Source organism: Lissotriton helveticus, chromosome 11 (assembly GCF_964261635.1).
Source record: "Lissotriton helveticus chromosome 11, aLisHel1.1, whole genome shotgun sequence".
Classification (NCBI taxonomy): Eukaryota; Metazoa; Chordata; class Amphibia; order Caudata; family Salamandridae; genus Lissotriton; species Lissotriton helveticus.
Window position 1 is genome coordinate 860,546,350 of NC_136072.1, and position 13,378 is coordinate 860,559,727.

General features: G+C 39.6%; 1 protein-coding gene across 5 annotated transcripts in view; it reads left to right on the forward strand.

Annotated features, from left to right (window-relative positions):
* TAOK3 (TAO kinase 3) overlaps nt 1-13,378 on the forward strand; it is a 1,265,547-nt gene that overhangs the window by 1,197,589 nt on the left and 54,580 nt on the right. For all 5 annotated transcript variants that reach the window (XM_078667094.1, XM_078667097.1, XM_078667098.1 and 2 more), the window contains one exon: nt 5,499-5,738. In XM_078667094.1, the coding sequence (XP_078523220.1) occupies nt 5,499-5,738 (240 nt within the window). The remainder of the gene's footprint in view (nt 1-5,498; nt 5,739-13,378) is intronic.

A 13,378-nucleotide genomic window follows, 5' to 3' on the forward strand; every position in this document is an offset into this window, starting at 1 on the left:
AACTCATACCTTTTTAGCTTGTGTGTTTCATTCTTTTATTGACTTTCATTGGGATTCAGGCATTGCTGCCTCGCTCACGTCTTCTCCTCAACTCTTACCTGTTCTTCACTAACCTGCATGGGTTGTGTACCCACTTCAAAATCTGTGTACGTCTTCTTACTCCTCATTGCATTCTCTTCAAACACATGGCTGAAGCCACATTGTAAAAAGGCTGAGGTGATGGCCTCTGAAAACCTGCTTTTGTGGTGATGGTGCAAGTGTACACACTGTCCTGATGTCAGCTGTGTCAAACGTTGCTTTCATCAGTTCTTCTGCATACATTCAGTGTAGAGGGGAGGAGAGAGCGGCACTGCTTCAACTTCATGGGTGGGGTTCTGTGACATCTAGCGCTTAATTGTTGCCAGTGGGGTCAACCAGCCCTCATTTTTTGGAGACCTGCACTTAGTTCTCCTCACCTGACATCATCTGAGAGCAGGAGACAGAAAAATATACAAAGGAAAACGGAGGAAGAGAAAGAAAGAAAAACCATCCCAAATGGAGAAAGCAGGGGCCGGCAAGGGTGAGATAAAGATGCAGCAGCGTCTGGTAGTGAATTGAAGAGGGCTGCAGTGGATTCAAGAATGCACCACTTTGGTATTGGGCATGCTCACATTCAGCAGTATAGGCTGAGGGCTTCTGGGCAGAATTTTGGACACCAGCACTTACTCTTTTACAAATAGAGCACTGGTGATCTTCCTCAGGATTAGGTGTTTTATCGCACCTACAATCATAATAAGCTGTCATTCTGTAATCTCGGCATAACTACCAGGGCGGTTTATACTATTGATTTCAGTTGGATATTTTTCTGTAAGTTAAATCCAAAAGCATACAACGAGGTTTTTGCAGATGTTTTTCAGCTAAAGTATTTGTTTGTCAACCTGTCCGAGACGCACACTATCAGTGGAGAACATCCTTGAGCCTCACTTGACTGACGAAGCCCGTCCTTAATTTAATTAAGGTCATGTGCATAAGCACTGTGCCCAACAAGGATTCCAAAGACATGTCATTTAGGTTAAGAAATCTAAGCCTAAAATACAATTGTATAATGGCATGAACCCATGATCAATGACCTAAATTGAGTGCAAATGTCAAACTGATTAAGTAAGCCCATTTATTCTCTTTTCAAAGGAGAAGAGACACTACGTTTTGGCTTTATCCATTACTACATTTTGGGCCTCCCTTGGGCACGTCCTATGGCTTGTCTCACGATCAGATCCTAAAACCTGGCTCATCTAGGCATATCTAAGATGCTGAATCTTCGTTCCACCCATACACATTTCGATCTCCCCACTAATGAGAGGCTGGATGCCAATAGCACTTGCTAGTTAGACTATAAAAGGATATACAGAGGATAGGCCTCCTTTGACATAATAGGGGTAATAGATCCCGCACTGCTCCACACAGAGGGACTTGTACCACTTCCACTTTCTTGGTACTGTTCCTGAGCTCAAACAGTCTTCAAAGTCTGCATTCGGCTTCTACAATCTGAGCCCTCTGTCTTGCTTATCCACTCTTTTCTGGTGCATCTCACCCCAGGGGTGGATTTCCATCCACTTTGGCAAGTTTAAGTTATTCCCAGTCTCCGCCATTTTACCAAGTAATGCATCCTTGCATGCAGCCATTGTAACCCACTTGCTTTCATTTGCTCTTTCACTGAAGATCCATCCATGGGCCTCAACTAGTCCAATCCCTGGGGCCATCAGCAGTACATCTTGGCCAGTAGCATGCGGCAGTATCATTGTATTTGTTAGTGGGCATCTCCCATACCATCGAATCTCCACTGTAGAAAGTAGACAGTGCATAATGTTACTTACAAGGAAATATTATGAATGCTATTACTACAACTATACCTAGCCTAATTATACTATGACAGAACCAATGGCTTCCCCTTTGCCGCCTGTCCTTTCTGATTAGCTCAAAATCTTCAAGAACCACCAAGTACCTCGTCATCCTCCCTTCTGGATACATGTTTTACTAACCCTAGAACCTAAAACGTCTACAAGGAAATGAGGACGGTGGTACTACCAGGATAACTCGGGTTGCTTTTTAAAGGACTATTTTCTTTAGCTCTCTGACAGTTAATTTTGTCTATGTCAGGAAGATCTCGGAATGGTTAAAAGCTAATACCAATCATATCTTCAGGTTATTTACAAATGTGCTTGCTACCTGAGCACAAACGGAATTCTTTTTCGGATTTGTTCCGTCTTGCTAGCATGTGCTATTTTTCCAAATAGTTAAGGGTATTTCCCCGACAAAATATCTGCACTGCGTTCTGTACATCATCGGCCAGCTGGCATACTCAGGCCTACTTTCCAACGTCATTGTTGTTATTGCCACTTCGGTCTTCTGAAATACAAGGTCCTGTCTTAGGTAAAAGTGTCTCCCATCTTAATGGAGCCTATGCCTTTTGGACCAAAAGGATGTCAATATTTCAAATAACCGCTAGAAGGTCTTTCTGTAAAGCAGTCTGAAGCACTGGACCATTGTTGGATTATTGCAGGTCGCAGCTGTGCTGTTACTTAATCTCTTCTTTGTGTATTTTGAAACATTTAGGCAGTGACCTTGTCCAGGTTTCTCACAGAAGGTGAAATGAAAGATTTTGTGCGAAATGTTAAATCCCAATTCTTATCTCAAATGATTAAGACTTAAACTATCACCTCATGGAACCAAAGAGATGGGAATGGGATAACCCTGGCACTATTTGTTACTCCAAGGCCTTTCTATCTTTACAAAATAACTGATTGGACAGAAAGAAAAATCCTTATTAATTTTTCATTGGCATCTGCTCCTGTCTGGATTATTTTCGTTGCCACCAAGATTAGTGATCAGGGACTGCTGCTTGTACACTTCAGAAAGTCAAAAATGCCTTCCTAAAAAATCTTGCCACTTGGCATAGATTTTAATCATACCATTGTCTTTATGATAAGGTAACATTGCCTAGTTAGTATACCATCCACTCACTACTTTATCAACTGTTGGACGCAACCATGAACTTCTCTCATTGAGGCTTTCAGGAGTATGGGTGACGTCTTCATGTGTCACTGTGGTACTTAATACTTATGAATATCACATAGAAGCATCAGTTCTCTTGAAGAAGTCGTGATGTACAGGATGTTAGTCCACCAAGAAAGGTTGGGAAGCACACAGCTAATGTTTTAGCAGAGGAGTACCATGATGGTACTAAAGATCTATCGTTGCAGTTCCTGTTTTATGAACAGAGCTAACGGGGAATGGAGCCAGAGTTTGCACAAGCGGCGAATCAGAGTACCTCATTCCTAGCTAGACAATTTGGTGTTAAATAGTGAAATTTTATGGACAGTGCAGGTATGTCTATTATTCTCTTGGCTGTAACGGAAGACGTTTAAGGTTGAACTGGATTTGTGCAGTGTGTTTGCACAGTCCATCCCTTAAAACCATCATAGCTGCAGTGGGGAGGGATTGCCTCCTGCAGGGGGTTAATGTGCATCTTTATCTTTAATATACCTTCAAGTAATAGAGTTGCCATTGTCTAATTTCGATAAGACCGGAAACCCGGCCCTGATTGAAGTCCTCCTCAGGGATTTTAGACTTTATTCCAGAAAGGAGTCTGAGTAGGTTATTTGGCCATATGAACTTGTGGATTATGCCTAAAACCAAGAGATGTACAGCGTTAAAATAATGGAAGAGCTGTAGTCTGCACCTCTTTTTTACAATTGCAATTGTATATTTTCTTTAAGTAAATCACAACCATGGGGACATGGTATCAATCTTTTTTTGTCAAATACCTAACTTAAACTTTATTTTCACTGGTGTATCTTGAGTAGAAGAAATTTCTCTCAATAAGACAAACTTACATTCTTCTACCATTGTTTCAATTCTGGTTACAAGACCTAGATTGGAGCAGCATGTTGGATCTTAAACTGACGGTATACTGCTCAGACAATTCAAGATGATATGTTCACTTTGCCAACATGTAAACTTTGTATTCCAGATCCATTTCCAGGCTCAGTTTGAGAGTGTAAACACAATCCTATTGTCGGTGAGAAGGTAACCATGAGGGAACACCAAAGGAGAGAAAATGGCTTATTTTTTCTACCAAAGCTGACCGATATTTTTAGTTGAAGTTAGGCAGCTGATCATGATAAAATCTGGCTAGGTAGAGAGCACCGTATTTATGGTGTTTGGGCCGCTATGTTCTCATTGGCTGCACTGATTAAGTGAATGTTCAAATATGTTTCTCTTTATGTTGAATGAGGCAGTTTCATAGTGATTCCCTCGGGAAGGTACTGTGGCATATGCCTGAAGTTCTGTTCTATGAATAGAAGGTGCTGTGCTCTGTAACATTCAAGCTGAATAACTATCCATAATTATGTTCATTGAGCTGGATCAGTTAATTATTAAAGTAAACGTGGTTTATCTGTTCTTATATACATGTCCAGACCCTTTGGAATGCTGCTTGGGACATGCCTATTTCCCAACTCCCTTACTTTTTAGGCAGATGATGGCCAACATTTCCTTTACTCTAGTTGTATACCCCTTTCTCAGCAAGATCTAAAAGGGGTTTTATAGTAAGTCTTCTTAATGAGATGACTAACGATTTTTGGTAAATGGCAGAAGTTCTGGTATACCGATTTTTTGGGGGGAATTACTAGCATCATTAAAGACCGTACAACACTAAAATATCTCCTGAATCATTCAGTTCTTGTGCCAAGCCCCACATTTGTTAACATATTTTTCACATGCAAATGTCAAGGTACCTTTTTTTCCCCATTTAATTTTCAGTCCAAGCCACATTCAATGGGATTCTACATTAATTCCTGATGTCACCAGTTCATTTTAATCTTTACTTAACTTTGCCAAATCTGAGAGTCATTTGTTTAACGATTTTGTGCATGCACTGTCAACACAAAACTGTGAGTCCTAAGTAATAGAATTAGCTTCTTACCACCCAGAAGTGGATGAACCCACATTGTTTACAATAATACCTCAGACAATTGTTCATCATCATCCTACCATTGTTTTCATTTTGGCTCAGGGCTTCTGTTGAAATACTAATTATTTTCCCTTGCTTGGTTTGTTGTGATTATTTGTACTTCGGTTTACGTGATTGCGCAAAGCAGTCCTTAATTTGAGCCAGTAGTTGCAGACTACTTATTTTGCACTTATACCAGCACTTATTTTGGGCAACCAGCCCTTATTTTTCCTCAAAAAACATTGAGCCAGGTTCACAAGTTCCTAACTTGCCAGCTTATTTAAACTTTTTCTTCAGACTCACAATAATGCAAGCAACAGTTTATAGTTACTAATATTAAGTTGCAGGAGTAAGTGATATTGTACATATTCTTTGTAGAATTGGTGGCACCTGTATGATAGGGCTCACGTCTCCACAATGTGGTTGCTTTAATAAAATAAGAAACAGCCTTGATTGCAAAATATATTAATTGTAAACATTTAACTTTTTTTGTTTATAACTCTATTAGGATTTGAACAAGAAGCGGACGCAGAAGGAAATGGAGCATGCCATGCTGATCCGGCACGATGAGTCGACACGAGAACTAGAGTATCGGCAGCTTCACACACTGCAGAAGCTCCGAATGGATCTGATTCGCCTCCAGCACCAGACTGAGCTGGAAAACCAGCTGGAGTACAACAAGCGGAGAGAAAGGGAGCTGCACCGCAAGCACGTTCTGGAGCTCAGGCAGCAGCCCAAAAATCTCAAGGTAGGACACTACATTATGGCAAAACCGACACTACACACAATAGAAACGGCAATTCTGCTTTGCTCAGATTGAAGTAGCATTTGTTTCATTTATAAGCATTTCTGAATGACTGCTAAACATAGTGGGAAATAAAGTGTGTGTATATATCCAAAGGAGCCATCCTGGTTCCAGAGGGGATAATTTTGTGATTTTGAGTATATGTCAGGGAGGACGTATCCCTTCAATCCTCTTCACTGATGACCTCTCTACCCTCCTAGGGTTCGCACTCAGTATCCCTAACCTTGTGTGTGAGTATATATATGTATATGTATTACCTACTGGCGGTCGCCAGTAGGTAGTTATAGTTAGAACCTAGTTTCCATAGGAAAAGCATTGCTTTTTTTTAATTTATTTTTTTATTAAAGACTTTTATTGGGTAAAACACAAGAACACAGCCGTAGGCCTACAACCCAAACATGGGCCGGCCGCAAATTGCATCCGTGGTGCAACACATCTAAAAACGTATCATCTCATCCATATGCGGAAGGCGTTAATAGCAGGCAATAATGTGGAAGCTGAATCTCACAGGCATTCTAACATATATGGTAAGCAGTCTCTTTTCATAGGTAACTTAACAGTACATAACCATAAACAACCCCCCAACCAACAGTACAGGTTTCAGGTCTAATCCCGGCATATTTCAAGTGCAAGTGTGCATCCAGTGAGGTACATAGCCGTTTTCTAAATGGTGTAAATCCATTCAGTAGTTTTTGAGAAAATCAAAAAATAAGAGTAAAAAAAATCAATTTCCCATAGGAAACTTTGGGCAAGGCTACAGCCGAAACTACTGAACGGAATTACCCCAAATTTAGCAAAAAGGTAGTGCTTAGATCAGAAAGCGACCTTTTTTTTAGATGGTGTAAATCCGTTCAGTAGTTGCTGAGCAATTAGAAGAATAAAAGTTCAATATCTGGGCGGAGCCTAAGTCCCGAGCACGAGCATCACTGCGATTGGCTGCCAACACTCCAAACCAGGAAGTGTTGGCAGCTATCTTGTGACTCGGTAGAAGCGAGTCACCAGAAAACAGTGAAACAAAGATATAAAACATGAGAAGTGGGCAGGGTAGAAACACCCTGACCCCCTAGACCTGCTCAGGAGGTCCCAGAAGGACGCCTAGGGCCCAAAAAAGCATTAAAAAAAAAAAGAAATTGCCGTAATTGGCGCTGGGGTCGCGGGTTCTCGCGTTTTATTTTTATAAGGCCCCTGGGTGGGCTAGGTTCCGGGGGCATTTCTTAAAAAATTATAGCAGGGGTCCGCTGGGCCCCCCGCAGCCCTGGGGCTTCACTCATGTTGGGAGGGGGGTTCAGTAGGCTGTGGAAATTATATTAGGAAAACAACAATGCTCCGTAATGCGGACTTCCTTTAATATAATGCGGAATAATGTTTACTTATAATGCAGCGTTCACTTTTATCACAGATAGTGTCACTTTGTTACAGGAAATGTAATAATATGTAGGAGCGCGTGTTCTCTATCTGTGCGCGGAACAAAATTAATGTTTAATTGGATGAGGTGTTCCAACAACAAGCTTAATGTTCATTGGCTGCGAACCATTGAAAGTAGGAGTGTTTCCAGCCATTTACTTCCCCTCCGTAGAGTAGCAAGGACATCTGATTGGCTCACATGTTCTAAGAAGGACCTTCCAGAGCTTAATGTTCATTGGTTGTGAACCATTGAAAGTAGAAGTGTTGCTAGCTATTCGTTTCTCCTCTGCGGAGTAGGAGGAACATCTGATTGGCTGACGTGTTCTAAGGAGGAGCTTCCAGAGCTTAATGTTGATTGGTTGCGAACTATTGAAAGTAGAAGGGTTGTCAGCGATTCCTTCCCCCTCCGCGGAGTGTTAGGGACATCTCATTGGGTAACTTGTTCCAAGCGGGACCTTCCCAAGCTTAATGTTCATTGGCTGTGAAGCATTACAAGTAGTAGTGTTGGCAGCCATTCACTCCTCTACGGAACAACATGGACATTTTATTGGCTAAAGTGTTCTGAGTACAAGTTTGCTCCTTATTGGGTGGGAAAGGTTCACTGTTGTCAGCCATTTTGTGACGCAGTTCAAAGAAGTATGGGGAAACAAAGTAGTAGAGGGGAGGGTAGGAACACTATTAACTCTGTACAGTGGTCACAAGGTTGTGGACAGGGATTGTGAAGGTAAAATTTTTTTTTAATATATTTTAAGTACCATTTATATAATTGCCGTGTGGTGTACAAATTACTACGGAAAAATAACAGAGTGTCTTGCGGTCTTCTTTTTATCAAGTTTGCGGGTGGGATACTTCCTCGGAGCACTATTTACTTATAATGTGGCGTTTACTTTTCTGACGGGGAGGTGTGGTTGCGCAGCAAAAATTTCAGTCTAGATTTCAAACAGTTTTTATTAAGCAATTACAAATAAACTTTCTCGGAAACTGACGCTGTATATATCAAAGGGGTAACAAATAAAAATGGAATTTCATAAAATATCACGTACGCGTGGCCACACCCTCCTTTTTTCTGCTATAGTTTGCAAAAGTGTTGCCCCATATTCTTTATAATATTAGAGGGCATGTGTTACTTTTGGATTAAGTAGAAAAGAAGTGCTACAAGAAACACTCGCGCACTACATCATCTGAGGTCAGAAGAACAAGTAAAAAACAGTTGAATGCAAAGGATATAATATTACATAGAAATGTACACATTATAATTTTTTTACATTTGTATTCTGTAGAATTCGGGAACGTTCTATTGTATTGCTTAGAGGTCGCACACTGTTCCGCTAACAAATCATGTACTCTTTAAATAATATATAGGACAGTACTATTATTATATACAGTACTGGTAATATATATTCTATAGGGAGAAGATGTATAGGAACCGCAACTGAGAAAATTAGAAATTAGAAAATAACATTTAGAAATGTAGGGTTTATCAAATGTTTGAAGTAAGAAAGTATGTATGAAAGCTATATTTTTTTAGACTGCAATTTCGTAAAATATGCTCACTGAAAAAATATCGACAAAGATATAAAGGTTAGTAAGCTGTATTTCAGATGGCGTCGACAAATCTTCAATTCCTCTTCTGTAACAGTATGACTCTCTATTACAATACAAAAGTGACACTGTTGGTACAGTAAAAAGAAAAGGAAAATAAAGTTATGAATACAACAGAAGATCAATAACAAAATACTTTCGAGCAGTGAATATTTTAGTGCTTGTTTTCTCCGTGACTCCGAAATTAGTCATTTTCGTAGCGACGGGTCATAAACTCCTCTGAGATCATAATGACTGTGAAAATTATAATCTACATATTCACAGTATATGATCCCAAGGTGGAAATAGACTAAAAACCAGAAGCTGGTGACGTTGCTTGTATATCTTTACTCTTTGCGCCGACGGCTCATGAACTCCTCTAGAATACAATGACTGACAATGTTATAATATACATATTGACAGTATATGATCCCCAGACTAATAACCGGAAGCTGGTGATGTTAATTATAAATCTTTAGGGTTTGCGCCGACGGGTCACCAACACCTCTGAAGTGAAGTACAGTGTCAATATTATAATATACAAAGTCACAATATATAAACTCAAAGGAGCCAGAAAAGGAGCAGTGTTTGATGTAATCTGTCTGTTTCTGAAAACAAGCTGCTGGCGTTACAGAAAAAAGGCAAAAGCAAGCAATAACACTTTTTTCTAAATATAAATGTTTAAATATTGACAAATAGCTACGTATTCTAAATATCTACTGGGCCATAATCAAACAACTTACGACTCCGGAATATGTTTTGTTGCCTCAAAACAAGAATCCAAGGTTAGAAAAGGGAACCTGCATCACAGAATAGACATGGGTAAATAACTCGCGAAAACTAAACTAATCAAACAACTGTGTGGTTTGAATACTTTTTGGTTATTGAGTAGTCTATGTAAGGAAGATGCGGCTCCGCCCATTTAGATGTCACATTTTTACAGTTTACACGTGCTCACGTTTTAACTGTTTAACTTGTGCACGTGTTGGAAAAGCTACAAAATATGAAGCTGTAAAAGTTTTGATTTTGATCATCGTAACACGTATAAGGTCCTTAATATGCACATACGTTGGAGAGCTTAAAATCTGTTACCTGGCAAACCGTGTTACTTCCATTCTCATGACTAAAAACATCTAAATAGAAGATCACAATAGAAGAAAAAAAATACGTGCTAATATTTGTCATCACTATGCTGTTAAATTTAAAAAATGCCAGCATTTGTAAAGCGTACAGCTACCCCGGGAAAGGTGTGCCGGCGCTCGGGGCGTCGGGAAGATTAAGCACAGGTGTTGCCCACAGTGACATAGTGGTGGGCTAACATGCCACTGGAGCTGGGAATCGAACTGAGAACGCTGTTGTTGCAAGTCAGCTATCATAGTTACTGGGTTACACATTTTCTACACTTATATGCTAATGACTGCTAATTAAGTTATAAACATTGTTAAATTATAAGTAGGGCTCCCTGTTTCTGTTTTTACTGATTTTTGCAGATAAAAACAGACAGAAAACTATTTACTTTCCTGTCTGTATTTATTTTCAAATGTGGATAAAAATGGAAATTGGGTTATTTTTTGAGCGATTCTAAATGCTGTCAGTCATGACTACCAGGCCAATAGCTCTGTCGTTCTAAAACTAAGAGAGTTAGAACAATAAAATAATGTTAGTAAAGAGCCTTAAACAGCAATATATATGCTTTTATAAGAAAACATGCACATTTTAATATCTAGGTTGTGCATATTTGATCATCTGAGTGTGTTTATATGACTGAAAACGGTCAGTCCTTCAGGCATGAGTGTATATTTATCAGACAAATAAATGTGGAAATATACTTTTCACAAAACCCAAAATGTATATGGGTAAATACAGATACAAAGGTTCAAAATAAGCTTTATTCGATATTCAAACAAATATCATATAAGCATACATTGTTATACAAATTAATAAAACATTATTAAAAATAAGTAAAAAACAACAGTTAAAACAAAAACTAGTTGTGTTTTCCGATATCAGTCTAAAGTATTCCTGAATTTTATCAATAATTTTAAAAACTGCTCCATTTTTGTTATCACCTCCCTGTCTTCCAGTTCTTGTAAACGCTCAAAGGCAGATTTGCACGACCTGAGATTCCATCTTTTAAGCAGAGGTAATAAAAGTGCTTTTCTCAATAACCCATAGTATTTACAAAAAAGAATGGTATGGATGTTAGTTTGTTGAGATATGTTGTCACAGGGGCAAAAACAAAGAGTCCGAGACCAGTCATTACATAATGGAAATGTTACATAGCGGAAAAAAGAACCCAGTCTGAATCTGGTAAGTAGCATCCTTGAATAACACGAATAGTCTGTTGAAAGATAAAGCTGAATGCCTTTGTGTGGTGTCACCCTTTGATATGCCAGAGTAGTATCACAGTGCTTCAATTTGTTCCATCTGGCTGTTTCCAGGTGGGCCATTAGCATCTTTCTTAGGCCTTTCCGTGAGATATTTTCTAGAGAAGAAGGATCTGTAAACCATTCTTGGCGCCCAATTGCCAACAAGAACTTTTTCACGTAGGCCAACCATTTTGGTAGAGAATGTTTAGCCCCTTCCAATTTTAAAATGTCTTGTATCACCTCTCTATTAAAATCAGTCTCAGGCGTGGTCCAAATTTTGTGCCAAAGAAGGGGAGGTTCAGATTTTATAACATCTGATATATACGGTAGGTCCAATTCGATGTGCATCTGATACACCGAAGTTGCCTTTGAGGAGGCCAGGAGATACCTAACAAAGGTATTTTCCACAATTTGTATTGGCGAGAGGTTTTTGTCAATTCCCCAAAGGCCTGCCCCATATGTAGCAGTGCTAACACATTTTGCTTTGTATACCATTAATAATTGTTTCACCGGTCTTCCCCCTATTTTACTTGCGAAATCACGAAGCCCGCCAATTGCACTCAAAAAAGTAAGTTTCCTCTTGTGTATAGCCGCCTTCCAGGATAACTTTCTATGAAGGCAAATGCCCAAGTACGTGAATACCTCCACTGTTTCCAATTTTTGGCCCTCGATGTAAATAGGGCAGGGGATTTTTTTGTGGCCTTTATTGCTTAGCATGGAGTAAGATTTACCTATATTCACTTTGAGACCCTTGATCTTCATGAAAACCGTAAACTCTGAGACTGCCTTTTGTAGGCCCATTCTAGTCTGGGAGAGAATTGCGGCATCATCTGCATATAGCAGGATTGGGATCGGTTGTCCTCCTATTTTTGGGAAATCGCACTCAATGTTTTTGAGATACTCACCAATCGCATTTATATAGAGGGAGAAGAGCAGAGGTGCCAGAATGCACCCCTGTCTAACCCCTCTATTGATATTAAAACGTGGTGAGCACTCTCCCCTCAGACCAAATCTAACTCTGGCTCCAGCTTCTCTGTACAGAGCCTTAATAAATAGTAGGATTGATGGATCTATCCCAAATTGATGTAATGTGTCCCATAATAGGTCATGCTGGACGCAGTCAAATGCTGACGTAAGATCTATGTACGTTATGTACAGACTGCGTTTTTTTATATCGATGTATTTGGATTTAATTAGATGTAGATTGAGGACCTGTTCAATCGTCCCTCTGCCTGTCCGAAAGCCATATTGTAATTGTGACAATACGTTTTTCTCCTCCAGCCAAATGGTAAGTCTTTTCAAAATTATTCGTCCAGCAATTTTCATCAGGGTATCGAGAAGAGATATAGGCCGATAACATGATGGCGAGTATCTGTCTCCTTTTTTAAAAATTGGAATGACAATTGCCTCTCCCCATGTTGGAAGGAGGTCAACTATATTTATCGAGTTTAGGACAGAGGTCAAAAGAGGTACCCAAAATTCCATTTCCGCCTTGTAGACGTCTGCAGGAATTGCATCCGGTCCAGGTGCCTTCCCTGCAGGACTTTCTGCAATCGCCAATTCCACCTCCTCAAGTGAAAAGGGGGTTATCCGGAGACTTCCTTGCTGTGGGTTTGACTCTAATAAGGGGAGACATTCTAATTCCAGAGTATTCTGACATGTGGGATTCGAGTATAACTTCTGGAAGTGTTCTGCCCAAGTCTCTCCACTTATTGCCATATCCAAGTTTCTTTCAGGTATTTTCACCCATGGTAAGGGGGAATTTATAAGTCTCCAAAAGGCTGACATATCACCCATTTCTGATGTTGTAACCAAATTCTGCCATGCTTCCTGTTTTAGTGTCCTTTTCCTATTTTTTATGGCTAAACGGTATTGAGTCCTTGCCAAACGTATTTCTGTTTGGGGTTTGGGTATGACATGCAGCAAATTTTTTAGATATTTCAAAGCCTTTGAACAATTCGCATCGAACCATCCTTTATATTCAATGGGACCTGGTTTAAACTGTCTAATCAAAAGTTCTTTCAGGGTATCCTGGATTTTAACGAAGGCTTTGCAAATGTCATTGGGGTTGCTATTAATAGTAAGACACGTATAGATCTCCTCCTTCCTCTTATCGACTAAGTTTTTAAGAAGGTTGTTTGGATTGATTTTGGACCATTTAACACAATATCCATTTATAGCTCCCATTTTAATAGGTTGTTGATATTTAACCTTGTGAAGGCTTTGATT